The sequence below is a fragment of the Bubalus kerabau genome, chromosome 10 (genome assembly GCF_029407905.1).
Source record: "Bubalus kerabau isolate K-KA32 ecotype Philippines breed swamp buffalo chromosome 10, PCC_UOA_SB_1v2, whole genome shotgun sequence".
Classification (NCBI taxonomy): domain Eukaryota; kingdom Metazoa; phylum Chordata; class Mammalia; order Artiodactyla; family Bovidae; genus Bubalus; species Bubalus kerabau.
The window spans coordinates 75,031,007-75,058,940 of NC_073633.1; the positions used below are offsets into that span (position 1 = coordinate 75,031,007).

General features: G+C 40.3%; 1 protein-coding gene across 33 annotated transcripts in view; it reads right to left on the minus strand.

Annotated features, from left to right (window-relative positions):
- The window catches only part of SLC35F4 (solute carrier family 35 member F4), a 353,130-nt gene that overhangs the window by 191,060 nt on the left and 134,136 nt on the right, over positions 1-27,934 (minus strand). For 2 of the 33 annotated variants that reach the window (XR_008699474.1, XR_008699475.1), the window contains exons 1-2: positions 23,817-24,027; positions 3,277-3,465 (exon numbers count right to left, since the gene is read on the minus strand). The exons of 13 other annotated variants lie outside the window; for them this stretch is intronic. Coding sequence is in view for 1 of the 20 variants with exons in the window: in XM_055538173.1 (XP_055394148.1) it covers positions 3,277-3,297 (21 nt within the window). In the remaining 19 variants the exon portion in view is untranslated. 18 more of the 33 variants (XR_008699476.1, XR_008699477.1, XR_008699486.1 and 15 more) reach the window with 16 other exon arrangements.

Consider the following 27,934-nt stretch of genomic DNA (forward strand, 5'->3'; position numbering starts at 1 on the left):
TTTTTGTAAGAATTCTTTAAAGTGTACAACTGCCAAGAAAACTATTGCCAATCATAAATGAGTTTGCAAATAATTTCCAGAGGAAACTGAAAAAAATCCTTTCAAGTAATATTAAGTTAATGTGGGATGTAAGTTTATGTCAATGTGTTTGGTAAGAAGTATAGTCTTGAAAAGTTTGAGAATTTAACAGGCGACAAATGACTTAAATGCTGAACAAAGCTCTGGTTCCCTAATATCCTCTCGACAATGAGGGGTATTAACAAAAGGTTCACTAGGGTCACTTTAAACCCATACACTAACTCTCTGTGTAATTTAGGAAAAGGTTCAAGTAGTTGTAGCCCCAGTCAAAACACAGAGCACGATGATCTGGGAGCGAATTAGATTTCCTCCTCAATGTATCTCCTGGGCTAGATGCTATACCTCCTGTTCAGTCCTATATCTCCTATTCAGGACACAACGTGCACATGCACTCAGGGCAGCCATGCTGTGAAAGTGTCTGAGTTTGTGAGTTTTTGTAGTAACTGTTGGCTATTCTATGGCTCTCCTTCCCTCCCGTAGTACTGACCCCTTAACCAAATGTTCTTGGTCTGGTCACTGTTTTGCCTTAGGAAACTGATGGGAAGAACTTAGGACAAAAAGAAGAGCAGGAGGAGTCCCTTCTCTTAGCTCAATATAGGTAACCAGAGATAGTTGTGTGCAGTAATGTGGGGACATGGTGAGAATCACTGACAGTCAAGGCAGGTTAGGCAAGAACCCAAGAGCTTGGAAACCTATTCCTGAGCATGAGACAACAAACAGAGCCCTGAGAAATAACTGGGGACCCGTATGAGCACAGCATGTGATAACCAGATGACTGGGTACTTAAAATGAAATCCAGATTTATTTTGTAGTCACAGGTTAATGAAGCCACAGGTAAGTGAAGCCAAGGTACTAGGCTAATCACTTCTTTCCTTCATGTAGTCTCTAGTCCAACAAAAAATGGAGACAGAACAAGAGAATGTTAGATGGAAGATAAAAAGTTGCTTTCCCAACTCAAGTTCTAGCATACTAATAATTACTTTAAAAATTAATAGACCAAATAATTTAAAATTAAATATACCAATCAAAGTCACGAACCTCCGTCCATACTTCAGGCACTCTATCAGATCTAATCCCTATTTCTGTCTATAGGATCTAATCCCTTAAGGCTGTATATTGTCACCATGCTTATTTATCTTATATGTAGAATACATCATGTGACATGCCGAGCTGGATGAAGCACAAACTGGAATCAAGATTGCTGGGAGAAATATCAATAACCTCAGATATGCAAATGACACCACCCTTATGGCAGAAAGTGAAGAAGAACTAAAGAGCTTCTTGATGAAAGTGAAAGAGGAAAGTGAAAAAGTTGGCTTAAAACTCAACATTCAAAAAACTAAGATCATGGCATCTGGTCCCATCACTTCATGGCAAATAGAGGGGGAAACAATGGAAACAGTGACAGACTTTATTTTCTTGGGCTCCAAAATCACTGCAGGTGGTGACTACAGCCATGAAATTAAACGACACTTGCTCCTTGGAAGAAAAGCTATGACCAACCTAGTCAGCATATTTAAAAGCAGAGACATTACTTTGCCAACAAAGGTCTGTCTAGTCAAGGCTATGGTTTTTCCAGTGGTCAGGTATGGATGTGAGAGTTGGACTATAAAGAAAGCTGAGCACCAAAGAACTGATGCTTTTGAACTGTGGTGTTGGAGAAGACTCTTGAGAGTCCCTTGGACTACTAGGAGATCCAACCAGTCCATCCTAAAGGAAATCAGTCCTGAATATTCATTGGAAGGACTGATGCTGAAGCTGAAACTCCAATACTTTGGCCACCTGATGCGAAGAACTGACTCACTGGAAAAGACCCTGATGCTGGGAAAGATTGAAGGCAGGAGGAGAAGGGGATGACAGACGATGAGATGGTTGGATGGCATTACCAACTTGATGTTCATGAGTTTGGAGTATGTTCCAGGAGTTGGTGATGGACAGGGAAACCTGGTGTGCTGCAGCCCATGGGGTCGCAAAGAGTTGGACACAACTGAGTGACTGAATGGAACACCAATCAAAAGAGAGGCAGAGTGGAAGAGTAAAACATACTTCATCTATATGCCATTTGTAAGAAATTTACTTCAAATTCAACAATATTTAGGTCAAAAGTAAAACACTGGGGAAAGACTACCATGCAAATATTAATTTTGAAGAGCAGGAGGGACTATATTAATATCTAATAAGGCACACTTAAGAGAAATGAAAATTACTAGAGACAAAGAAGGGCACTAATAAGGACTGAAGGATCCATCCACCCAGAAGACATAAATATCCTGAAAGTGGATCCTGAATGCAGATCACCAAGCACAACTTTGTTGCTGTTTAGTTGCTAAATCTTGTCTAACTCTAAACAACACAGCCTTAATAAATATAAAACAAAAACGTGGACAGAGCTGAAAGGAGAAAAAGGCTAATCCACAGTTATATCGTGGAACTCTGATACTCCCCTCTAACCAACTGATTTAACTAGGAGACAGAAAATCAGTAAGAACATACAAGATCTGCAAAATACAATCAACAGGTGTGATCTAACTGCCGCACATAGAGCACTACGGTGAACAATGGCAGAACACATTTAAAAAACTCACTCAGGGAACATTAACTAAGATAGTCCATATCCATGACAGTAAGACAAAGCTAACAAATTTAAAAGAAATGAAATCTGACCATGTATCCTCCTATCATAATGGAATAAAACCAAAAATCAGTAACAAAGAAAACAAGACCAACCTCTAAATGCGTGAAAATTAAACAACACACTTTTATATAACCCTGGGTCAACAAGAAAGTCTCAAAGGAAATTTTAAAAATGCTTAGAACTGAAATTTTAAAAAACCAATGTATCAAAACATGTAGAACATACCTAAAGCAGTGCTGAGAGGGTAATTTATTGTTTTACAAAGCTTACATTAGAAATGCAGAAAGGTCTTGAAAGGATCAAGAAATAGACAAAGGAGAAGAAAATAAACCCAAAGGATGTTAATAATAAAGATAATAGCATAAATAAATGAAATTGAAAACAGGTATATAGAGAAAATCAATGAAACAAAAAGCTGGTCCTTAAAAACAGAAAATCCTACTAAGCCACTGGTCCTTTAAAAAAACAAAACCCTACTAAGCCATTCTGCCGCTCTGCCTCATTACTGTGTTAATAAACCCCAGCCGCCCAGCTGGGCAAGAGCAGTCATGGCCCCAACTTACCCACAGGACCTTCATTTTCATAACATTATTTCTTTCAGCTCAGCCACAAGACCTGATGTGCATGTTTTCCTTGAAAGTGCCTCTATGCAAGCCAGGTGAATTTATTCTCAGAGGAGTACATGCCAGACTATTCAACATTCTTCCATAGAGATGCAAGACTGGGCTCTGAATCTCTACAGATGCAATCAGCTAAAAATTCATAAAATAATCCCATTAAGTTCCATGTCACACATCCAACATTTTACCTATTTAACATTTAGTGAATGGAACCTGCCCTTTTCATTCTGGAAGGCGAATGTGGCTTCTAGTAAGAAATCTCTGAACAAAGGCTGCACGGAACCACAAAGGCAAGCAGGCATTCAACCAGAAAGACTAAGTGCTGGATGAGCCATCCCATCACTGACTACAAGGCCCCTGTGAAAAGTACAGAAATGTGGACAAAGGGTGCCTGGTACAGTGTTGCTGAGGTGCTTAGAGATTCTGTAACAGTGCTTTAAGTGGGGGTTTTGAAAGAAATGAATATGAGTTTTTGCTTCTCTCTTTGTGAGATCTAATGTAATATAACTTTTAAGTGGATTTTGACCACAATTTCCCATAGCCTAAGGGTGATCCTTTTTTGAAAAAGAGCAGCCATATTTTCAATATTTCACTAATGCTTTGCATTAACCATTTAAAAACACCATCTGCCTCCTTTGCCAAGGATCCCAGTTCTGAATGTAGAAGACAAAGTACAACAGCAGCAGCCAAAAAAAAAAAAAAAAAAAAAACCTCACAGAAAAAAACAAACCTAGAAAAGCACTAATCCAGTGATTAGTTCCGTAGATGGGGGTCCTAGGCTATCCATTTGGAACAGTGAGATGGAAGCCTGCACTAGTGAGGGGACAGTCTCGTAAATACCTCTCAGCAGTGGCACACTTCAGAGGGCAATTTAAAGGTAAGGACATGGGGGTCACAAGGCTCTTCCCGTCGGATGAAGCGGTGGCAGTGCAAGGCGCAAATGGCGGGACGTCTGTCTGATTATTATGCAGTGTGGTCACTGGCCAATGTCTAGCATTTAGAAGTTGTTTTGCAAGGGTGGTGGGGGTGAAATTGGGGGGTGTCAGAACTGGCATGTTTCACTTCTTAATAGAAGCCAGAAGTATTGTATTTCCTACTTGTGTGTGCTAAGCTGCTTCGGTTGTGTCCAACTCTTTGCAACTCCAGGGACTGTAGCCCACCAGGCTACTCTGTCCATGGGATTCTCCAGGCAAAAATACTGGAGCGAGTTGTTGTGCCCTCTTCCAGGGAATCTTCCTGACCCAAGGATCGAACATGCACCTCTTATGTCTCCTGCAATGGCAGGCAGGTTCTTTACCACTAGCACCAACAGAGAAGCCCCTTAGTTATTATCATTAAGCTAAAGGCCATCTCATAACTGATGATCAAAGTTCCCAGAAAAATAAAGTATAAAATTAAGCGTTCTGAGGGGTAGGGGAAAAGGCGAATGCAGTTTAACTTCCTGGGTTATTTTTCCACGTCTGTGGCCTCTCTCTTCCTTGTGAGCTCTCCAAGCTGTGCAGCAGGAGAATCTGTCAGCAGGTTGGGTTAACAGGAGGAGAGTTTGCATATACGTGATTTGCAAGAACTATCTTGTCAAATCTCCTAGGTGCCTTTCTCCCGGACCAGAAAATGAATATGGATCTTCGTATGTTTAGTAATCTAGTACATGGCTTGGAAATCTTAGGTCAACTTATTATCCAGTAAGTCACAGTACAGAAGAATAAAATCTGGTTGGGTGTCTACCTCAGTGTGTCGAAAAACAATGAGAAGGGACTCCCCTGGCAGTCCCGTGGCTGACTCTGAGCTCCTGCTGCAGGGGGCCCAGGTTCAAGCCCTGGTCAGGAAATTAGATCCCGCCTGCTGCAGCTAAAGATCCCACGCACTGTAACAGAAGATCGAAGACCCCACGTGTCACAGCTAAGACCCAGCACAGCCAAATAAAATTTAAAAAGAACATGGGAGGGACTAATACCTGAAACTTTCGTCTGGCACACTCAAGGGGATAGGATTTCCACACTTCAAATTTCTTGGTGTGAAAAACAGAGGCAGTAGTATTTAACATACTCAAAACTTCACCAGCCAATATCAAATTTCAAATCAGGCTTTCCCCCCATGGATTCCTCACAGGTTCCTCCTCATTTCATAAACAATTCCAGTATTATTTCAGGGCCTCCAACTGCTTTTATAGTATCGATGGAGTATTTCAGAGAGTATAATTTTACCTCGTATGCTTCTAATGACTTTGCTCCTACTCTAGTTCCTCCAAGGCCATTAAGTCAGGTTTTCCCCCTAACTCTGCACTTGCTACATGTGAATTAACCTGATTGAAAATTTCATTTCACCCGCTTCATTTCCATTTGTGTCCACATCCCACAGTTCCATTCAATAACTTTAGAAACTAATTTCTAACATGCAGTCTGAAATTCCTCTGCCTTCCAGGAGTGGGGCTGAAAGTATGCTCCCCAGCCTACAAGTCCCTTTCAAACGAAGGTGCTATGAAGCTGTAATGAAACTGTACAAATACTGCAATAACATGTGTGGAGGAACTAGTAGGCGGATATTTCCTGTCAACATGGAATGGAAGGTGAAAGGTAAATTTCATATACATAAATCCTGTCCCCCACTGGTTCTCTGAAGTTATGGGCTGTAACTTTCTAAAATTGTCCAGTATCTTTTTAAACTGTATAATTAGGTTTTTCTAGGTGTATCTGTACTTCACAGTATGTTCTCATAATTAATTTCACCTTGTATAGCATTCATTGTCTTTGGCTCTATTGTCCCTTTTCCAATCCCTATCTATCCCTGTGATGATGCACAGAAATAGAAAAACCTACCTGTGATGCAACACAGAGAAATACATGCAAGGCTTATATAATATGCTATGCTACATGGACTCTTAGTCACTTTTTCATTAGGAAGGAAAAGGCCATGAAGAGTAAATAAGTAGGAGGGGGAACACTTTTCTCAAATTTTTTCTTCCAGATCACAGAAGTAAATGTAGTGTTCATGGCCAAATTTCAAGAAAATAAATTCTGGAATAAAAAATAGAGGGAAACCAGACTATTTGCTACTTCCCAGAAGACAACAGTCTTCCTTGATGTATGTTAAATAGTATCAGCGAGTTTTTATTGAGCACTTACTATGCTCAAGGAATATGCATTAGGTACATATACCACAGGGAAATTACCCTTGGATCAATGCTACAGATGAGGCAACAAGCAACAGCCTGTTGAGGTCTTAAGCTAGTATACGACAAAGTGAAGTGACGTGCAAGTCACTCAGTCATGTCTGAGTCTTTGCAACACCACGCACTATACAGTCCAAGGAATTCTCCAGGCCAGAATACTGGAGTGGGTAGCATTTCCCTTCTCCAGGGGATTTTCTCAACCCAGAGACTGAACTCAGGTCTCCCACATTGCCGGCGGATTCTTTACCAGCTGAGCCACAAGGGAAGCCCCGTATAGAATAAAGCTGGGAAACAAACAAGCCTGTCAGTATGAGACAAAGCCAGAATTCATACCCATGTCATTAAGGCTTGTGCTTTTTTTCTCTGCCACAGTTAAGGGACATCTTTTATCAGGAAAGCCAGACCAGTGTATTTAGCTATAACTTTTGCATCACAGATTTTAGCTACTCATCTCAAAAAAAACAGCTGTGTAAACAATAGTCTTTCTAAACCTAAACAGACATTTCCCCAAAGAAGACATATAGATGCCTAATAAACACAAGAAAAAATGTTCAACATTGCTCATTATTAGACAAATGCAAGTCAAAACTACAATGAGATATCACCTCACACCAGTCAGAATGGCCATCATCACAAAGTCTACCAACCATAAATGCTGGACAGGGTGTGAAGAAAAGAGAACCCTCTTGCACTGTTGGTGGGAAGGTAAATTGATATAGCCACTATGGAAGACAGCATGGAAATTCCTTTAAAATACTAGAAACAGAACCACCTTATGACCCAGCAATACCACTACCAGGCATATATCCCGAGAAAAATAAAATTGAAAAAGACACATGTACCCCAATGTTCTTTGCAGCACTATTTACAATAGCTAGGACATAGAAGCAACCTAGATGTCCACGGACAGATGAATGGAGAAAGAGGCAGTGAAATATTATTCAGCCATAAAAAGGAATGCATTTTAGTCAGTCCTAATGAGGTAGATGAACCCAGAGCCTATTATATAGAGTGAAGTCAGAAAGAGAAAAGCAAATATTGCATACTAACACATACATATGGAATCTAGAAAGATAGTACTGATTAACCTATTTCCAGGGCAGCAATGGAGACAGACATAGAGAACAGATTTATTTATGGACACGAGTTGGGGAGAGAAAGGAGAGGGTAGGATGTATGGAGAGAGTAACACACACTACCATATGTAAAACAGACAGCCAATGGGAATTTGCCGTATGACTCAGGAAACTCAAAACCAGGGCTCTATAACAACCCAGAGGGGTGGGATGGGGAGGAAGGCGGGAAAGATGTTCAAAAGGGAGGTGACACAGTTATACCTATGGCTGATTCATGTTGATGCTTGGCAGAAACAAACAATACAGTAACACAATTATTCTTCAATTAAAAATAAATTTAATTTAAAATATGAAAACAACAACAACAAAAAAGAACAGTCTTTTTAAACAGAAATTGTGGCAAAAGAGGCTCCAGAGAATCCCTCTAAGATGACCTGAAATGTGAAACTAATTGACGGGTCCTTAAGTGTGACAATTGCCAATTACTTTGTGAAAGCAGATTTCATACAGTCAGTGCCATGTTGTCCTCAGCATCTCAAATGGAGTTTCTCAGAAGCCAGTATGCATTAGTCACAGAAACCATGTATTCAAATCATGCCAACAATAAATAAATTTCCCAGAACCCATCTTTCCAAGAATTTCCAAGCAGATTGTTTACCACTGAGCCACCTGAAAACCATAGGGTTCAGTTACCTGGAGTATTATATGACATGAACTATCTCTGGGATGATGCCAGACATCACAACTGAACCTAGATGGCAACAGTGGTAGTACCCCCAACTTCTGGCCTCGGGCCATTCTGGTTGATGGATGACACAGCCACTTTAATGAGAACTCCTCTGCCTGCTTTCCCCAAAATAAAATGAGGCCACAGTTGAGAAACTGCTTTTTTTTTTTTTTTAGCACCCAACAAAACCAAGGTGTATGAATTTTTTTTAATAGAAACTTGTATCTGAAAAGCAGGAAAGGGTATTCTCTAAACATTTCAACTACTACATAACTTCCCAAATCTGAGGAATGTGTTTTGGGACCTCTGATAAACAGAGTACCATTCATGATGAAAGGAGTATACCTGAGAAAAATCATATTGTTTCTCCTTTTCTATGTTCATTTCTCAAATGGTCTTTTCCAACTTCCTTTTTCACAGCAGCTGTGAACACATCACCACAACTGTGGCTTCATGTGGCTCATTTTAACTCACCCTTTGGCTTGGGCTTCACACGGAAACTTACATTACCATACGTAAAACAGATAGCCAATGGGAATTTGTTGTATGGCTCAGGAAACTCAAACAGGGGCTCTGTATCAACCTAGAGGAATGGGATGGGAAAGGAGATGGGAGGGAGTTTCTAAAAGGAGGGGATATATGTATACCTATGGCTGATTCATGTTGAGGTTTGACAGAAAACAGCAAAATTCTATAAAGCAATTATCCTTCAATAAAAAATAAACTAATAAAAAAGAAAAAGATTTCCCATTTCATTTATCATTCTGGCCACTGGACCTAGGACAAAAAGGCCTCTTTGGGTATGTTCTAAAAATGTTATGACTGTAATACCCTTCAAACAATATGAATAAAACTACAAGACTGCGTGCTTCAGATGCACAGATAAAACACACTCCCCCACTCCCAACCAAAAAAACAAATGAACTTCTAAGGATTCAACTATAATACCATATTGGTATCAAAGATTAATGAAAAGACCAGAAATCTTGAATATGTTGGTGAAATTCAGAGGATATCTGTTCTACTGTTTACTAGGTACATAACTTTGAACAAATTACATTATTTCTGGAAACCAAATTTCCTCATCTGTTAAAAGAGTAAATGAGCTCCTTGCCTCAAAGGGTTCTAACAGGATTTAAAAGAGATTGTACACTTAATCACACATATTGGCATTTTGTAAGTTAGCTGCTAACATTTCCATTAAATGTAGCCATCGTCTTCCCTAGCCTGGTTGTATATATGGCTACAACTTCAGATACCTGCCAGATTTGGATCAAGGGGAAAACAGAAGCCTTGGCATGCAAACTTTCATCTTTTGTGTCTATAGCTTTCATGAGTGTTCTCAGCCCTCAAATTACTCTTAAGTAAACTAAAAAAAACTCAAAGACTTCATTCATTTAGGAAGCATTCACTGAGGCCCCAATGTATATAAAGAAAAAAACGAAAAAAAGATTCAAGAGTTTGCACCTTGTTAACTTCAAATGATGGAGAAGGCAATGGCACCCCACTCTAGTACTCTTGCCTGGAAAATCGCATGGACGGAGGAGCCTGGTAGGCTGCAGTCCATGGGGCCGCTAAGAGTCAGACACAACTGAGCGACTTCACTTTCACTTTTCACTTTCATGCACTGGAGAAGGAAATGGCAACCCACTCCAGTGTTCTTGCCCGGAGAATCCCAGGGAAGGGGCAGCCTAGTGGGCTGCCGTCTATGGGGTCACACAGAGTCGGACACAACTGAGTTGATTTAGCAGCAGCAACTTCAAATGATCCAACTGACCACAGTGAAGTCATCAGAATTTCTGGCCACCTTTACACATTCAAGTCATTTAACCAATCTGGCCATGTGGTGGTTCAGCACAATTAAAAAATATATATATATTCATGACACAGCACTATAGATTCTGTTGGAAATATCAACTGCCGAAAAGTGACTCAGAAATCAATTGGACTAGAAGCAACTCGATAGAAAAGATCCAATCTCACACCTTTGAAAAAGGAATATAAAGAAATAAGACATCAATTTCTAAGTAAATTATTTAAAGTGGTGCATAAATTACAGTATAAAATACTTCTACAGTGAACTTGTGAATAATTATAAAAGTAACAATAAAAATATTTAACTTTTTATTTCTACAGAGTAAAAGTCTCCACCCTTGAATTGCAAGTTTCATTTCTGATAAATAATCATTTCTTATTGTCAACAGGTCATTAGCCTTTGCTTGATCACCAACTGCAAAATAAACTACTAATTCTGATCTGTGAATTTTCATTTTTATATAACTTTTTTCAAAGTTATAGATGATTAGAAGTATTATCATCCTATTTATGCAACTTGTCTCAAATTGACATCAATGTAACATATCAGATCAAAATCATATAATAAAGCCTTCTTCAGCGATCAATGCAAAGAAATAGAGGAAAACAACAGAATGGGAAAGACTAGAGATCTCTTCAAGAAAATCAGAGATACCAAAGGAACATTTCATGCAAAGATGGGCTCAATAAAGGACAGAAATGGTATGGACCTAACAGAAGCAGAAGATATTAAGAAGAGATGGCAAGAATACACAGAACTGTACAAAAAAGATCTTCACGACCCAGATAATCATGATGGTGTGATCACAGACCTAGAGCCAGACATCCTGGAATGTGAAGTCAAGTGGGCCTTAGAAAGCATCACTATGAACAAAGCTAGTGGAGATGATAGAATTCCAGTTGAGCTATTCCAAATTCTGAAAGATGATGCTGTGAAAGTGCTGCACTCAATATGCCAGCAAATCTGGAAAACTCAGCAGTGGCCACAGGACTGGAAAAAGTCAGTTTTCGTTCCAATCCCAAAAAAAGGCAATGCCAAAGAATGCTCAAACTACCACACAATTGCACTCATCTCACATGCTAGTAAGATCAGATCAGACCAGATCAGTCACTCAGTCGTGTCTGACTCTTTGCGACCCCATGAATCGCAGCACGCCAGGCCTCCCTGTCCATCACCAACTCCCGGAGTTCACTCAGACTCATGTCCATCGAGTCAGTGATGCCATCCAGCCAACTCATCCTCTGTCGTCCCCTTCTCCTCTTGCCCCAATCCCTCCCAGCATCAGGGTCTTTTCCAATGAGTCAACTCTTCGCATGAAGTGGCCAAAGTACTGGAGTTTCAGCTTTAGCATTATTCCCTCCAAAGAAATCCCAGGGCTGATCTCCTTCAGAATGGACTGGTTGGATCTCCTTGCAGTCCAAGGGACTCTCAAGAGTCTTCTCCAACACCACAGTTCAAAAGCATCAATTTTTCAGCACTCAGTCTTCTTCACAGTCCAACTCTCACATCCATACATGACCACAGGAAAAACCATAGCTTTGACTAGACAAACCTCTGTTGGCAAAGTAATGTCTCTGCTTTTGAATATGCTATCCAGGTTGGTTGCTATCTAGAATTTTAAGCATTACTTTACACGCTAGTAAAGTAATGCTTAAAATTCTCCAAGCCAGGCTTCAGCAATATGTGAACTGTGAACTTCCTGATGTTCAAGCTGGTTTTAGAAAAGGCAGAGGAGCTAGAGATCAAATTGCCAACATCTGCTGGATCATGGAAAAAGCAAGAGAATTCCAGAAAAACATCTATTTCTACTTTATTGACTATGCCAAAGCCTTTGACTGTGTGGATCACAATCAACTGTGGAAAATTCTGAAAGAGATGGGAATACCAGACCACCTGATCTGCCTCTTGAGAAATTTGTATGCAGGTCAGGAAGCAACGGTTAGAACTGGACATGGAACAACAGACTGGTTCCAAATAGGAAAAGGAGTTCGTCAAGGCTGTATATTGTCACCCTGCTTATTTAACTTCTATGCAGAGTACATCATGAGAAACGCTGGGCTGGAAGAAGCACAAGCTGGAATCAAGATTGCTGGGAGAAATATCAATAACCTCAGATATGCAGATGACACCACCCTTATGGCAGAAAGTGAAGAGGAACTCAAAAGCCTCTTGATGAACGTGAAAAGTGGAGAGTGAAAAAGTTGGCTTAAAACTCAACATTCGGAAAACGAAGATCATGGCATCTGGTCCCATCACTTCATGGCAAATAGAGGGGAAACAGTGGAAACAGTGTCAGACTTTATTTTCCTGGGCTCCAAAATCACTGCAGATGGTGACTGCAGCCATGAAATTAAAAGACGCTTACTCCTTGGAAGGAAAGTTATGACCAACCTAGATAGCATATTCAAAAGCAGAGACATTACTTTGCCAACAAAGGTCCGTCTAGTCAAAGCTATGGTTTTTCCTGTGGTCATGTATGGATGTGAGAGTTGGACTGTGAAGAAGGCTGAGCACTGAAGAATTGATGCTTTTGGACTGTGGTGTTGGAGAAGACTCTTGAGAGTCCCTTGGACTGCAAGGAGATCCTACCAGTCCATTCTAAAGGAGATCAGCCCTGGGATTTCTTTGGAAGGAATGATGCTAAAGCTGAACTCCAGTACTTTGGCCACCTCATGCGAAGAGTTGACTCATTGGAAAAGACTCTGATGCTGGGAGGGATTGGGGGCAAGAGGAGAAGGGGCCGACAGAGGATGAGTTGGCTGGATGGCATCACTGACTCGATGGACATGAGTCTGAGTGAACTCCGGGAGTTGGTGATGGACAGGGAGGCCTGGCGTGCTGCGATTCATGGGGTTGCAAAGAGTTGGACACGACTGAGCGACTGATCTGATCTGAAGAAAGTGAAGTGAAATGAAAGTCGCTCAGTCGAGTCTGACTCTTTGCTACCCTGTATAGTCCATGGAATTCTCTAGGCCAGAATACTGGAGTGGGTAGCCTTTCCCATCTCCAGGGGATCTTCCCAAGCCAGGGATCGAACCCAGGTCTCCCGCATTGTAGGCAGATCCCTCACCACTGAGCCACAAGGGAATAGATAGGTTTTAAAAAAAAAAAAAAAGAATGGATAGGTAATGAAAGGAATTTCTCAGATAGCAAAACAATCAACTGGATTTTGGTTCTTCCTCCAAACAATGGTTGTTTTTTTTTTTTTAATTTTCATGTAAATAGTGTCATTCTAAAGCACCATATGTGCAGAATGAAACAAGGAGGCACAGCTGGCTCCTGGCCATAGCAGATGGAAGGAAACCAATGAAGCAGTTAAGCATCAAGCTGAGGAGCTTATAGACACACAGACACACAGTTCATAAATATTACCTGATGATGAGGTACTGGGAATTTCGCTGGGAATCTTAGAGGATAGGTGACACAGATGAAACTATTAACAATTTTATACACACCTACAAGGTGGATGTGCTCTTGCTGCTCCATTAAAATATGGAAACACATTAATTTGCACTTGCACTTACACAAATCATCTCAAAATTCATTCCATGACTCTCACACCAAAGGCCTTTTGAAATCATGCTCAAGTGTCCACACAAAGTACCTTGCTATCATCTCCCAGCAACCTTAAGGATTCATGGAACCATTTTAAAAGGCATTCTCGGAGAGAGGTCGTCAACCTGACCTTCAGAAGACCTGTGCCTCTTGCCCAGAGCTTGGGGCTCTGCCACATCTGTTGGGGAGGAAAGACACTGCCCGCTGGCCAAGTGACAGCAGCGGGGGAAGCAGCGCTCATTCACGCTCCCTCTGCCCTGGCCAACTATTACTCTGTGTTCAGTGTTTCCAACATAGGCAGGCCAGTTGGACTCCTCCCAGGGAGGTGGCACTGGGAACTGGCATAGAATGAGATAGGACATAAGGGTCAAAAGGAAAAAGGAACTTTAAAATGTCCTGCTTCTCACTTTGCACGGGAAAACACGTTGTCATTAGCGAGCTGTGTGTTCTTATGCTATTTGCCTAACCTCTTTGGACTTCAGTTTTCTGACCTGCAAAGTGATAGACCTGAACCTTTAAGGCACCTTCCAACCCAACATTCTATGTGGAGCAAAAGCAAAGTATCCCATGCCCATAAAACTCATGCAGAGCTATCTGGGAGGAAAAGTCTCCAATGAAAAAAGCATTTTATTTAAAAGGCACAGAAAAGACCAGTTGCCTTATAAAAATGGAAACCAAAAGAGGAAAAAAAACAAGCTCCAAATACAACATATAATTTAAGTCTATGCAGTAAATAGTAGTCTCAATTTGTCACTCTCCTGTAGTAGTATCATACATCCTTGCCATATTCCAGTAGTGTGTGGAAGGTACTGCCCCATCCTGTTGCTGGCCAAAATCTTGGTCTTCTCTGCCCACTGAAGCCAAACGAAAAAATACAGAGACAGAGTTTGGAAGAAATAGAAAGGTGGCTTTAACTCTCAGCTGGCAGAAAGGGGAACACAGTATTCGCATGCCTCAAGAACTGTGTCCCCCCGCCCCCATGAGGAATCTAGGGGCAAGGGCTGGTGGTAGCAGTCATTGATGAGGAAAAAGATGATAGGATCTTGATTTCTTCCTCTTGCATTGTTTCAAAAACAGTCATAAACTGGAGTCAGTAACACAAGAATTCAGTCTGGCAGTTAGTGGCTCTGAGGCCTTCTTTCTGATATGTAACTACAAGCAGAAGGGTGTTGTAAGGGTAAACACCAGATAGGGGATATATTCAGAATAGAGACAAAGGAAAAAATATGAATTGTAGCTCCCGCAGAGTTAGGGGGCAGAAAAGCAAACTCAGTTATAGACATTCAGAGTGAGGAGGCAGAAAAGCAAAGTTAGTTACAGACATGCAGAGTTAGGAGCAGTTGAAGTAAAAAACTAGGAACGTTCAGGCCTGCCCCTGTTCTCTTTTTCTTCTTTGTTCTCAGGAAAAGGAAAGAGAAAAACTCATTCCTTGTTTTTCCTTTTCACCACAACAATCCCTTAACCTCAGATTTGGCCCTGTGAAAAGCACTTTTTCAATGGGATATCACTAACAGTAATACAGTTCAGTTCAGTCACTCAGTCGTGTCCTTCTTTGTGACCCCATGGACTGCAGCACACCAGGCCTCCCAGTCCATCACCAACTCCTGGAGTTTACCCAAACTCCTGTTCATTGAGTCGGTGATGCCATCCAACCATATCATCCTCTGTCGTCCCCTTCTTCTCCCGCCTTCAATCAGTAATACAAGTATAGACTTAAAATGGGTTGGGCCCTCCTCTACTTCTGCCATTGCCACAAGGAAATATATATAAGCAGTCACTATGCATTCAGCATGAATCCCAGAAGAGACCCATGGAGCAGCCCTGAACATAGCCTGAAGCTATTAATACCTGAGTCCAAGGAAACAACACAGACCCACGAGCAAGGTAACAAGTCCTTTGGTGTAAGTCTGAGATTTTGACGTTGTTACATATCATCATAATGAAAAAGGCTGACTGACAGACCTTGTAAAGGAAATCACATAAGGCGAATGAAGAGAACAAGAGACGATAACACCTAACCATCTGTATAGGAATCACAGAACCGGAGCCAAGTGTACTCAACATGATCACAAGTGTGACATGGTCATGTCAATTTGAGAACTGCACACAAATTACAACAGGATTTTCCAAACTCAATTTTAAATGATCCTAATTAATGACCCTAAGTAGTTGGCTTGATTTTAAAAAAAAAAAAAAAATTTAAATCTTTATTGGGAAAGAGGTAAAATTGTAGAAAAATCTAAAAATTCCTGAAACATCATTTAGATGAATTGGTTTTCACAAACTACCACATACTCTCTTCTACATCACAATCAGCCTGGGGATGCTGCAGATGTTTGAGATGTCTGTCACTATAAGCCATGGGACTGTCAAGCACATACCTTTAATTTGTAAATGGACTTTTATTCTTTCTTAAAATTGAGATATAATTGACATGCAATATTGTGTAAGTTTAAATACCGGTAGGTTTGATACATTTCTATATTTCAGTATAATTACTACCCAAGAGGGCAACTAATACCTCTACCATGTAACATAATCAACATTTATTTTTTTCTGACGAGAACAATTAAGAGCTAGTCTCTTGGCAACTTTGAAATAATACAGCATTGTTGACTATTATTCCTTATGCTTATTTATCTATTAACTGTAAACACCATCTTAAACAACATCTCCCCAATTCTTCCACCCCTCAGCCTCTGGTAACTACTGTTCTGCTCTGTTTTTATGAGTCTGACATTTTGAGATTGCAACGTTGTGATCTTAACAGTATTTGTCTTTCTTTGATGGATTTATCTCACTTAGCGCAATGTCCTCAAGATTCAACCACATTGTCACAAGTGGCAAGATTGCCTTCTTTCTCAAAACTGAATAACATTCTATTGTATGTATATACTACATCTTCTTAATCCATTTAACCATTAACAGACACTTAGGTTGTTTCCATAGCTTGGCTATCATGAATAATGCTGCAATGAACATGGGTGTGTGGATATCTCTTTGAAATACTAATTTCAGTTCCTTCTTTTTTTGGCCTCTCCTGGCAGCTTGCGTAATCTCAGTTTCCTGATGAAGGATTGAACAAGGTCCTCAGCAGTGACAGCACAGAGTCCTAACCACTGGACAGCCAGGGAATTCCCCCAATTCCTCCTTGCATGCACCTACATTAAGATTGCTGGGTCACCAGCAGTTCTATTTGTAGTTTTTTGAGGAACTACCATACTATTTTCCATAATGACTATACCAGTTTATATTCCCACCAATAGTACACAAGTGTTCCTTTTTCTCCACACTTCTCCAAATCTTCTTTCTTGTTTTTTTGATAGCCATTCTAAGAGGTGTGAGGTGGTATCTCATTGTGGTTTTGATTTTCATTTCCCTGATTACTAATGTTGAGCATCTTTTCATATACCTGTTGGCCATTTATATTCCTTCTTTGGAAAAATGTGTATTTAGGTCCTTTACCCACCTTTAAGTTGAATTACTTGCTTTTTTGCTATTGAGCTGTATGAGTAATTTATATATTTTAATCTCCTATTAGATATATGACTTGTGAATATTTTTCCCATGTTGTAGATCGCCCTTTCTATTTGTTGATTGTTTCCCTTGCTGTACTTAGTTTAATGTAGTCTCATTTATTTATTTTCATTTTTTGCTGCCTGAGCATACACCTTCTCTAGAGATAACGTTTCAATTTCTCCCAGGATCCAGAAGCTGAGTCTGAACAAAACAACTTTACAGAGAAATGTGAACATATTTGTCTCATAATTGAATAATGTAATTACCATGTTGCCTCTGAGTTTTATGCTGCTCTGTCTATTGGAGGCAGAAGACCTGCTGAGGCAATTTTAGAACTTTCAAAGCAAGTGCATTAAAGTCTTAGTTTTGTTTAGCAGACTATGAAGAGGAGGGGAGAAAAAAATGAGGCAGAGAGGATAAACTCCCAACACTGAGTAAATATCAGAGCATCAATTACACTAATAAGAGTGAGTAATCTGTTATTTTATACCATTTGATAATAGATTATGTTGCCAATGAAAACAAAGTTTGTGACATTTCATAACTGCTTTTGCTGTAATATTAAAAGAAATAACAGCATATAAGTAGTATCTATAGTACAGTCATACCAATGTAAAAAAGGAAGTGCACTAGAAAACCAGATTTGAAATTTTCTCAGAATTGTTAACACACTGCCTTTAAGTAATAGAACATTTGAGTGATTCTTTTTCCCCGCATTATCCATACTTTTCATATTGAATATGCATTACTCAAATAAATTATCTTTTGAAATTATCATTCCTAAATTATAACTTTCTTTTCAAAGTGTTCTTTCTAACTATTGTTTCTCATTTTGGTATACTTTGTTCTGTCTTCTTCCACATCCTTAGCAGAAAAAGGGGAGATGCAAACTAATATTGCAATGGAATTTATATATTTATATCTGATCTTCAAAAGTTTTGTTAATTACCAACAAATATTTGGCCACATAGGTAAAATTACAGCCACAAAAAGCCTAATGTTAACCAGAACAATGAAATTATATAATCTCTAAAACTGAGTTGACAGTTCCGGACTTCCCTGGTGGCTCAGTGGTGAAGAATCCACCTGCCAATCCAGGAGACACAGGTTTGATCCCTGATCAAGAGAGATCTCACAAGCCAAGGAGCCAGTTAAGCCTGTACGCCACAACTACTGAGCCTGTGCTCTAGAGCCTGGGAACTGCAACTATTGAGCCCACGTGCCCTAGAGTCATGCTTCACAACAAGAGAAGCCATCGCAATGAGAAGCCTGCACACTGAAACAAGGAGTAGCCCCTGATCTCTGCAACTAGAGAAAAAAGCCCCCGCAGCAATGAAGACCCAGCACAGCTATAAATAAATTAAAAAAAAAAATTTTTTTAAGAGTTAACAGTGCCTTACAGCATGGTCATTAAAAATGAAGCTGCCATCTTATTGCAACACCAAGGAAATTTTGAGATTACACAAGACATGGAAATACTGTGTCCCAAAGACATACCAATCGTATCTCCAAATTTGTCATTATTTCAGTAGAAAAGACTGGTCTCACTCAATTTATATTTAAATAAATTATAAATATTATAATCTCAAAAGAATAATTAGCATATTCTTTATCCCAGAGACTTCAAAGATGTTAACAGATTACCATGATCTCTATTTCTTCAAAGACAAGTAGAAAATAGAAATGTGAAATAATTTTCCTACAGTCACACAGAGTAAAACATGATTGTGCTAGATACTTACTGATTTATGAATGTTTCCTGAGTGTGTCAATAGAATCTTAAAAATATGTTACCACTAGACTATACAGAAACAATGTCTCCTTTTTAATCAAAATCCCCATATTGCAAAAGTAATCTTGTATAAAGCAATAGCCTTTTCATTTCCAAAGCAAACTTTGAAAAAAAAATAAAACTACTTCCCATCTGGTTTTGTGAGGGATTGTTCTTAATAACTATTATTAACGGTTTGTAAAAATATGACATGCTATTTCATTGTCTGGTAATGATAAGCTTAGCAGAACAAAGCATAAATAAATAACTGTGCTAATGTTTTCCAGCTTCAGAAAATTACACATACTATTACTAGTTGATAATTTTGTGTGCTTAAAATCTACATTCATGAAAAATTAATAGTCTTAATGCACAAGCATTTACATTGGTATATCACTTCTGAAATTCTTCAAGACATTTGTCATTTTTTGTCATTAAATAATTACAAAGGTAAAAAAAAATTAATAGTAATGTCACAATACAAGCATATCTTTAAAAGATAAGGAAGATAGATTATTGACATTTTGTAAAACAAGCAATGAAAGACTATTATGTCCCACTTCAAAGATCTACCTAAATTCCTAGGCAGGCTCAGGAACAACTTGGGGAATTTGCTTAATATATAAATTCTCTTATAATCTGAAAGTGCCAAAAATTAACAAAAGTACCTCCTATTTATTCCAACATACACACACCAGTTAAACCATTAGCATTTAAGGTCACTCATGAATTGATTTTTCTTAAAGCAGGTACTCAATATCTTTTCTTCCTTATAAAGAGAAAATATCTTAACTTGCCCCCCAGTTGTCTATGGATAGAGAAGTCTCATCAGGAAGAAGGACAAATTCATGGAGGAGATTCCAGTGAATGATGTTATATATAGTTAATACTAGAAATGTTAATAAATAACATTTAATTCAAGAGAATACTAGAAAGAGAATCTGGAAGGAATCTGCCTTCCAACACAGGGGACATGGGTTTGATCCCAAGTCCAGGAACTAGGATCCCACATGCCTCGGGGCCACTAAGCCTGTGTGTGGCAACTGGAGAGCCCTGGAAACCCAACTACTGAGCCATGTGCTCTAAAGCTCCCGCACCCTAATGCTAATAGAAATAGTAAATCAGACTATTACAAAGAAGACCAAATAATAGAGCACCCTAATAGTTTGGGCTTTATTGCAGAAAGTTCTTCCTTCCTGAAAAGGAATTTTTCCTAAGTACATTCTTTGCCCCTGAGGAAGAGGGGTCACCAGTGAGGATTGTTAAATTTGGGACAAATGGAAAGGACAAGCCCTGCTCCATGTTCAGTTTCTGTCTCTTGAGAGTGTGCCTGCTCACACCAAGCACAAGTTCTCTCTGCTCCTCCATCTGCCCAGAGCCTCCCTTGAGTGTGTCTCCTCCTCCTCTGGGGTTTTTTCCCTAGCCTACAGGACCTGGGGAGGAGGACAGTTCTGTGTAACCCAAGGGTCACAGCTGTTAGCAGCCGAGGAGGCCAGTATACTAAAGCCATTGCCTGCTCCTGGCTTCTGACAGTAAACAGATGATTGGTCCTTGTCTTTGCACTGTTCTACATCTCAACTTGTTCAGAACCAAGCCTCTTCAAGTATCAGTATTAGGCTCTTGAGAATCCCTTGAACTGCAAGGAAATCAAGCCCATCAATCCTAAAGAAAATCAGCCCTGAATATTCATTGGTAGGACCGATGCTGACACTCCACTACGCTGGCCACCTGATGCAAAGGGCCGACTCTTTGGAAAAGACCCTGATGCTGGGATAGATTGAAGGCAGGAGGAGAAGGGGACGATAGAGGACAAGATGGCTGGATGGCATCACCGACACAACGGACATGAGTTTGAGTAGGCTTCGGGAGTTGGTGATGGACAGGGAAGCCTGGTGTGCTGCAGTCCATGGGGTCACAAAGAGTCAGACATGACTCTGAACTCATGAGCTACTGAACTGATACTCTCAGAAAAGAGCTTTCATTCATTGCTGATTGATTTGTAAAACCTCCAGGTCAAATCTACTGCCTGATTTATATGGAAGCCGTTGATCATCACAGAAGACACTGAGTCCACACTTGAATTATCTGTTTACCAACATCACAGTTCTGGCCATAGCACTCTACAACAACTTGTGCTGTTATTTATTAATATTTCTCTTTTAAAAGGCTCACTGTTTTTTTACTTTAAAGTAATACCCAAATGGAAACTACTGCAAAAGGAAAATGAGTATCACTTGTCAAAGATTAACACCAAAAACATACACAGCACTTAGTCTATGCCAGGCTTTATAAATATTAACTCACTGAATTCTCAGCACAATCCTGTGAGGTAGGTACTGTTACTGCTATCATTTTATAGATGAGAGAACTGAGGCATCAAGAGATCAGGAGATTTGCTCAAAGTCAGGGAGCTAGCAAGGGGCAAGCTGAGCTCTGGCCCAGGTGTCCTGGCTCCAAAGCCAACTCTGACCCACCTCAAGTACAGAAAGTGACCATGTATAGACAAAGTCAGTGAGAAAATAAACACTTTCACAGTATAAAAATAAAATTCAAAGAAAAATCAGTTAGCAAAAATGCACACCTAAAAATACAATTTTTCTTGTGCAAGAAATAACTTAAAATCACTCAATAATAAAATTTTAAATTTAAAAATGAAATACAAAGAACAGCCAATTGATTTGTAAAAATCCACTCTGGAAAATTCTATTTTTCTCTTGCAGGAAATAACTATTGATAAGTCAATCATAAAAGGTTCATTTTAAGTAGCCTTATTTTAAGATCAGTTAGAGTAAAATGCCCTGAAGGGAAAGTGTTTTCATTCATTTTTGCTCCTTTTTTGCTATGCCCTAAGCAGAAAGCTACAGACCTGAACAGACCTCAGCCACTCTGGGTTTTCATAATGGCTTTTTGCCCCGCCACTTTCTTCTTCATCCTTGTCTGCAATGATGTTTACAACCCACCACACCTCTTTCCCCACAGGAACCTGCCTTCAAGTGATTCATGCGGTCAGCAGGAAGTGAATTACTGTTGTTGGCGCTACCACTTTAGTTTTAATCTAAGCAATAATACTGTGTCTGTGAAATTAGGGATTTGATGGGCTGCACTTCTGATAAAGTGTCCGTGAAGAGAGACAGTGGGAGTCCTTCTGCCCCATTTCCTTTGCCTACTGGTCACACAGCTATTAGACATTTCCCATACGACATCTCATATGACAGGCTCTGGCCAGTGGACAGTGCATACAAGTGATTCCTGGCACCTCCAGTGATCCGGAAAGTCCCCTCTTTATCTGCCTGTGGCTGGAGGAAGCCGACTCAAGGGTCAGAGGAACCTAAAGCCCACAAATAGGACTCTGAGTCCTTGAATGACTGTGGGACAGAGGACCCACTCCCATGAGAGCCCACACTGGACTATATGAAGTGAAAAATAAACTTTTTCTCTCTCAGCTCACCTTGAGAAAGTTTATGACAGCACTTAGTTTATTCTGCTTAATACATTAAAATAAATGGAAAATTACTTCTTTATATCCCTTTAAATGACCACTCTTTGATAAATGCTGAAGTAAAAGCCACTGCCCACATATACACAGTTTGGTCTCCATAGGAAAATGTGTTTCCAGACACTGACCCAACTCATACCAAGTCATCTAGCTAGCACGCCTCTGAACTTACAGGTGTTTCTCTTCCTACTAATCCTTCACTGTAACTGGCATATTGAATAAGCAGGAGTCAGGGGTTTCATCACAAAAACTTGTTTTTTTCCCACTTGTCTCTTTAAACCCAGTCAGGTGCTTCCATTAACCTTGACGTTTACGGTCATGCTTAAGTTAGACAATCTATTATCATTTTAAATTTCAATTGCAATCCCAATTCAGTATTTAAAAACATCTAGTCAGACTCAGTAATTAACAGATCAATCACTATTCAAACATCTCCCTCCCACATGCCCCTGCCCATCCTGGAGCAGCTTCAAGACACCTCCCCTCCTCCCCTCGCTGCTCTCCCCTCCCCCTACCACACTGCCTCAGGGGAGGAAGGTCTGCTGAACACTTCGTTTTAAACTCTTTCTCCTAGAACTTACCTGCTATTTCTGACCTGTGTCTCAACCAGAGTTGAAGCTTCAACGGGTTTAAGTAAATGGGCAGGAGAATTCCTACTTAACAAGTTCTATATAGTAAGATAGTGCTGTTCTTTCTGGAGTTAGGGGATATTTAGAACTGACATTTATATGCGGGGTATCTTTACAGATTATCTAGAGACTTCCTTTGAAGTCCCTCCTACTGCAACCCCCTTTACACATCAGCCTCTTGCTTGTCTGCCCATTTCCAACAACCTCTGTTTCCTATTTCCCACCCCACCACCACCAATGTCACCTCACAGCCTTTTGGCCATGGTCTCCTCACCTTGGGTGAACCCTGTTAAAATTATTCCCAGCCATTGGCTCCCCGTCTTGTCACTGGGATCCACATTCTGCCCGAGGGCAGTGTGACGATTCAGACACAGCAGCTTTGCTCCTCTGCCAGAGGATTCACCATCCCTCCTCCCCTTTGATTTCCCAGAGGGGTTAGGTGACAGCTGGTTACCAGCGCTTCTACTCACAAGAGTCACATTTTAAGCTCTCTGGTTAGTGAGGTATCACCTCCTCAGATGTGAGATGAGGGCATTGAGCACGTCCCAACTCCCTCCTCTTTCTCAGTTTAGGTAACATGGTTCTCCCCAGAGAAGTCCTCCTCACAATATCGTCTTAATTTTAAACCCTTAATTCACTTGGCTTTGACACAGAGTCACCAGCAAAGCCCATTAACAATTCCTGGGAAATAAAAATAGAGCCTGAGTAATAAAATTAAGTCTAACCTTTTCCTTGGTATTTCCTCCAGCTTCACTTGCTCATAAGGCACTGCACAGCAGAGGCCTTGCAACCAGCTCTTAAGACCAGAGTTGATGGTTCAAAAGGGCTGCCCGAACACTTCCGCTTGGGGCCGTGTGCAGAATCACGTGAGCATGATTCTGACTCAGGAGGCCTGGGGTGGAGCCTGGGAGCTGGTTTTCTAACAAGCTCCCAGGTGATGCCAATGGTCTACAACCAACCACACTGAGTAGCAAGGCGAAAAATAGTTGTTGAATGATATTCACTTTTTGCTTGTTAATTTGTTGTTTACAATAGTTTAGAGGGGTTGATAAAGATTACAGGGCAGAGAACGTCCCAAAATTGTTACTTGCCACCATCACTGACTACCCCCGATTTTGGCTTCTCCTCTCACCTTTCTTAGCATCAACAGCTGATATCTTTGCCCAGGTTCGTGTGAACCCATCCTTTCTGCAACAGTCTCCAAATGTCAGACAGCTCTAAGACTGTCCATAGTAAGCAGTTTTTCCAATTGAAAAATGATAGCTCTGTCTTTGACCGTGGTCAGAAGTTGTTCATGATCTAGGCAGTATGTCAGAGAATGCTGTACAGTAAGGCCAGAACTAAGTATAAGGTCAAGGACTCAGAACTGCACACGTCTCAGTAAAGATCAAAGAAAAGGGCTCATCCCTTCCTACATGGAAGTAAAAGTGACCATTCAGACAATTTACCTGGAAGGTGTGGCCCATCTTATTTTAAATCTCCTCTAAGGCAGATAGATACTTTGCATAAATTTGCATGATATTATCAATTCTTATACTGTAAAATAGTAAACTGACTTCTTCAGAGAAATTTCTATCCCAAATTCCAGTTTGGGAGACAATAAAACTGCTATTTCCCAGAAACTGCCTGAGTTGGAAGCAGAGTCCCTGGCAGAACTGGCTGGAGAGAGGACTGAGTGAAGTTTGGGGATCCAGGATTACAGCTGAAGCAGCAGCTTCTCCAAATTCCAGTTTGCGTTTCTTACTATTGAATTCGGTAATTCTTCCTTATTTCCCACCATAAATAAGCACCGGAGCTCATAAAGGTGAGGGAAAGCTGGGTGAAAAGAGCAAAGAGTTCAGAGTGTAAGTTTACTTCCAGATTCTCCACTTATTTTCTGTGTGGCTTGGAGCAAGTTAACAGTCTTTCTGAGCCTGAAATGCCTCATCTTGAAAATAAGGATAAGAATAGAAGTCTTGCAAGGGCATCATGAGAGTTGAATAAAATTTATACCAAGAGGCCTCATTCAAGGCCTGGCCTTTAATAGGTACTGACCACATAAACCTCTCCCCATTCAAGGACAACAGGGAAGTGAAAGACACTCGGTATTCTGCGAGCACCAAAGGTTTGTAAAGTACTTTAACTTTCATAGTACCTTCACAGCTGTTTTCTTACTTAGTTTGGGGAGAAAGGAAGATGTGAAGAAAAGAGATACAAAAAGCAGCAACTACAGAAGAAACACAGGATACCGCAAAACAAAATCGAGAGCCTACACATTTCCATCATATGGAAAGATGTGGCATTTGATGCAGGCGGCAGAGGCTCTCACAAGGCAGGTGAAGGTCAAATGACAGCCGGTGAAGTCTGCAGCAAATGCTCTCCAATTAAAATTATAATAAGTCAAATAACTGAGTTTGTTTTAATTTTGACCCAGAAATTAATTTTTGAGAAGAAAGTCTTGCTATTCCAATTGTCAGCAAGTAAAACAACAGTGGAGCGCTCGGCCTTGCTAATCACTGATGTGCATTCCCCTGGTGGGACCCTAGGGGATACAGTGGAGCCATGCACCCTATTAAAACTGCCTAAATGTAGCCTCTGTGGTGTAATGTTTGTTGGACCCTATCACATCAAGATTCAAAGCAAGGACAAATCTGCAGTACAAATAGAATTAGGGCCCTGCTGAAACCCAAACTCTACCCTTCCCCTCTGCTCCTTCCTTGGTGTGGGTGCTTAGTTGCTTCGTCGTGTCCGACTCTTGCAACCCTGTAGACTGTAGCCTGCCAGGCTCCTCTGTCCATGGGATTCTCCAGGCAAGAATACTGAAATGGGTTGCCATTTCCTTCTCCGCTCCTCCCTTTAGGAATATACAAAAGAACCACTAAGCAGCCTCCAAAACAGAAGTCAGGCTAAAGGAAGAGAGCCTCAGTCCTCCTCTAGCCTGGCCCCACAGCATCACCCCTCTGGGCTTTGACCAAGTTCCTGAAAAAGGGCAGCTGGAGAGATAGTCATAAAATATATTAACAGTTATTTAAGAGATGTGGGACACAATAGGAAGCAGAACTTGGGGAACATATGACAAAGTGGGATAAAGAATAGGGAAAGGAGTTGTCCCCACATCCCTGGAGGAAACTGTGTGTCATTTCACCTAGTGGCACTCAGCCTTCTTCACAGTCCAACTCTCGCATGCATACATGACCACTGGAAAAACCATAGCCTTGACTAGACGGACCTTTGTTCGCAAAGTAACGTCTCTGCTTTTCAATATGCTATCTAGGTTGGTCATAACTTTTCTTCCAAGGAGTAAATGTCTTTTAATTTCATGGCTGCAATCACCATCTACAGTGATTTTGGAGCCCGGAAAAAATAAAGTCTGACGCTGTTTCCACTGTTTCCCCATCTATTTCCCATGAAGTGATGGGACCAGATGCCATGATATGATTATAGACTAGAAATTCCTAAAAGGCAGAGGGTGTATCTCTCACATTTTAATAGCCCTTAACAGTCATCAGGGACCTTTTTTACATAGTAGGCCATCAATAAGTGTGTTTAAGTGAATCAAGTACATTTAATAAAGATTTAGGGCTAGCCCTTAAAACAGTTACTTCTAACTTCAAAGTCTTCTTTGGCAGCAGCTATGACATACACTGATTTCTCTGCTCTAAGCTGGAAGTAAGAATAGGAAAACTCACAATGGCAAAACCTAAGACTTAAACAAAACTCTGAACACATGTATTGCACACCAGCTCTGGGAAAGACTCCTTTATACACTAAGGCAGAGGCTTTCCTATGTAAATAAATGTGTACCAAACCCAGAAGTTGCTGTTTGCACACTTACTCTTGTTGTTTTCTGTAAGTCAAAGAATCCATGGCTAACAGCAGTTTTCACTATTATCATCATTTTTTATTATCATCACTATCATCATCATGATTATTTTTGTTAACTTATTACCAACTCTGAGTGTTTTAAACCATATGGTATTGATGAAATGACTGAGGGAACAACAATTGCTGCAGTTGGTACCAAAACACTTTAAGTCAATGGTTTCCCAATGTATAAAGGTGGTTTTAGGTCAGTTTGGATCATTGGTTGTCAAGTGCCAACATCTGCACCACTGGTGTGAGGGTGGAATTGGGCCAGGGAGTGAACAGGAATTAAATGAGGCTGCACTTTCCTTCATGCAACCCCCAGTGATTCTGATCATGTAAACCGAAAACTCCACTTCTACAAAGCAGATGTAATTTAGCAGTGCTTTGCCAGATACCAACATCTCAATGACAATTTTTTTTTCAATGACAATTTAGAACAGAGGTTGACACACTACAGCTTTTCAGCCAAATCCAGCCTACCTTTTCTTTTCATAAGTAAAACTTCATTAAACATAGTCACACCCATTCATTTATATATTGTCTATGGCTGCCTTCACCACACTGTAAGTGCAGAGTTGATTAGTCTCAAAAGAGACATAACGGTCTGCAAAGCCCAGCATATTTACCATCTGGTCCTCTGGAGAAAAAGTTTGCCAACTCCTGAGATAGAATAATACCAAAAGTCACAGATGTTAATATTTCAGTGACAATTTACAATGCTACCAAAATTCTTTCACCAATCCACAACCTAACCTCCTAACATACCTGAGTTTTTTAGGGTCATTAAGTGTTTTAAACTATATATATAGTTTATTTCTTCAATTTTGGTGTTTGTTAAAGGAGCACACTCTTTGCCTTACATAAAGTATGGATCTTGCCCTTGATGTTGACAATAGACATCTTCATCCTGTGCAGGAATCAGATTTGTGGTTCCTATTGCATTTCCTTCCATATATCAGTATTTGACCTGTCCCTTAACCTCAAGGGTTGGGACAAA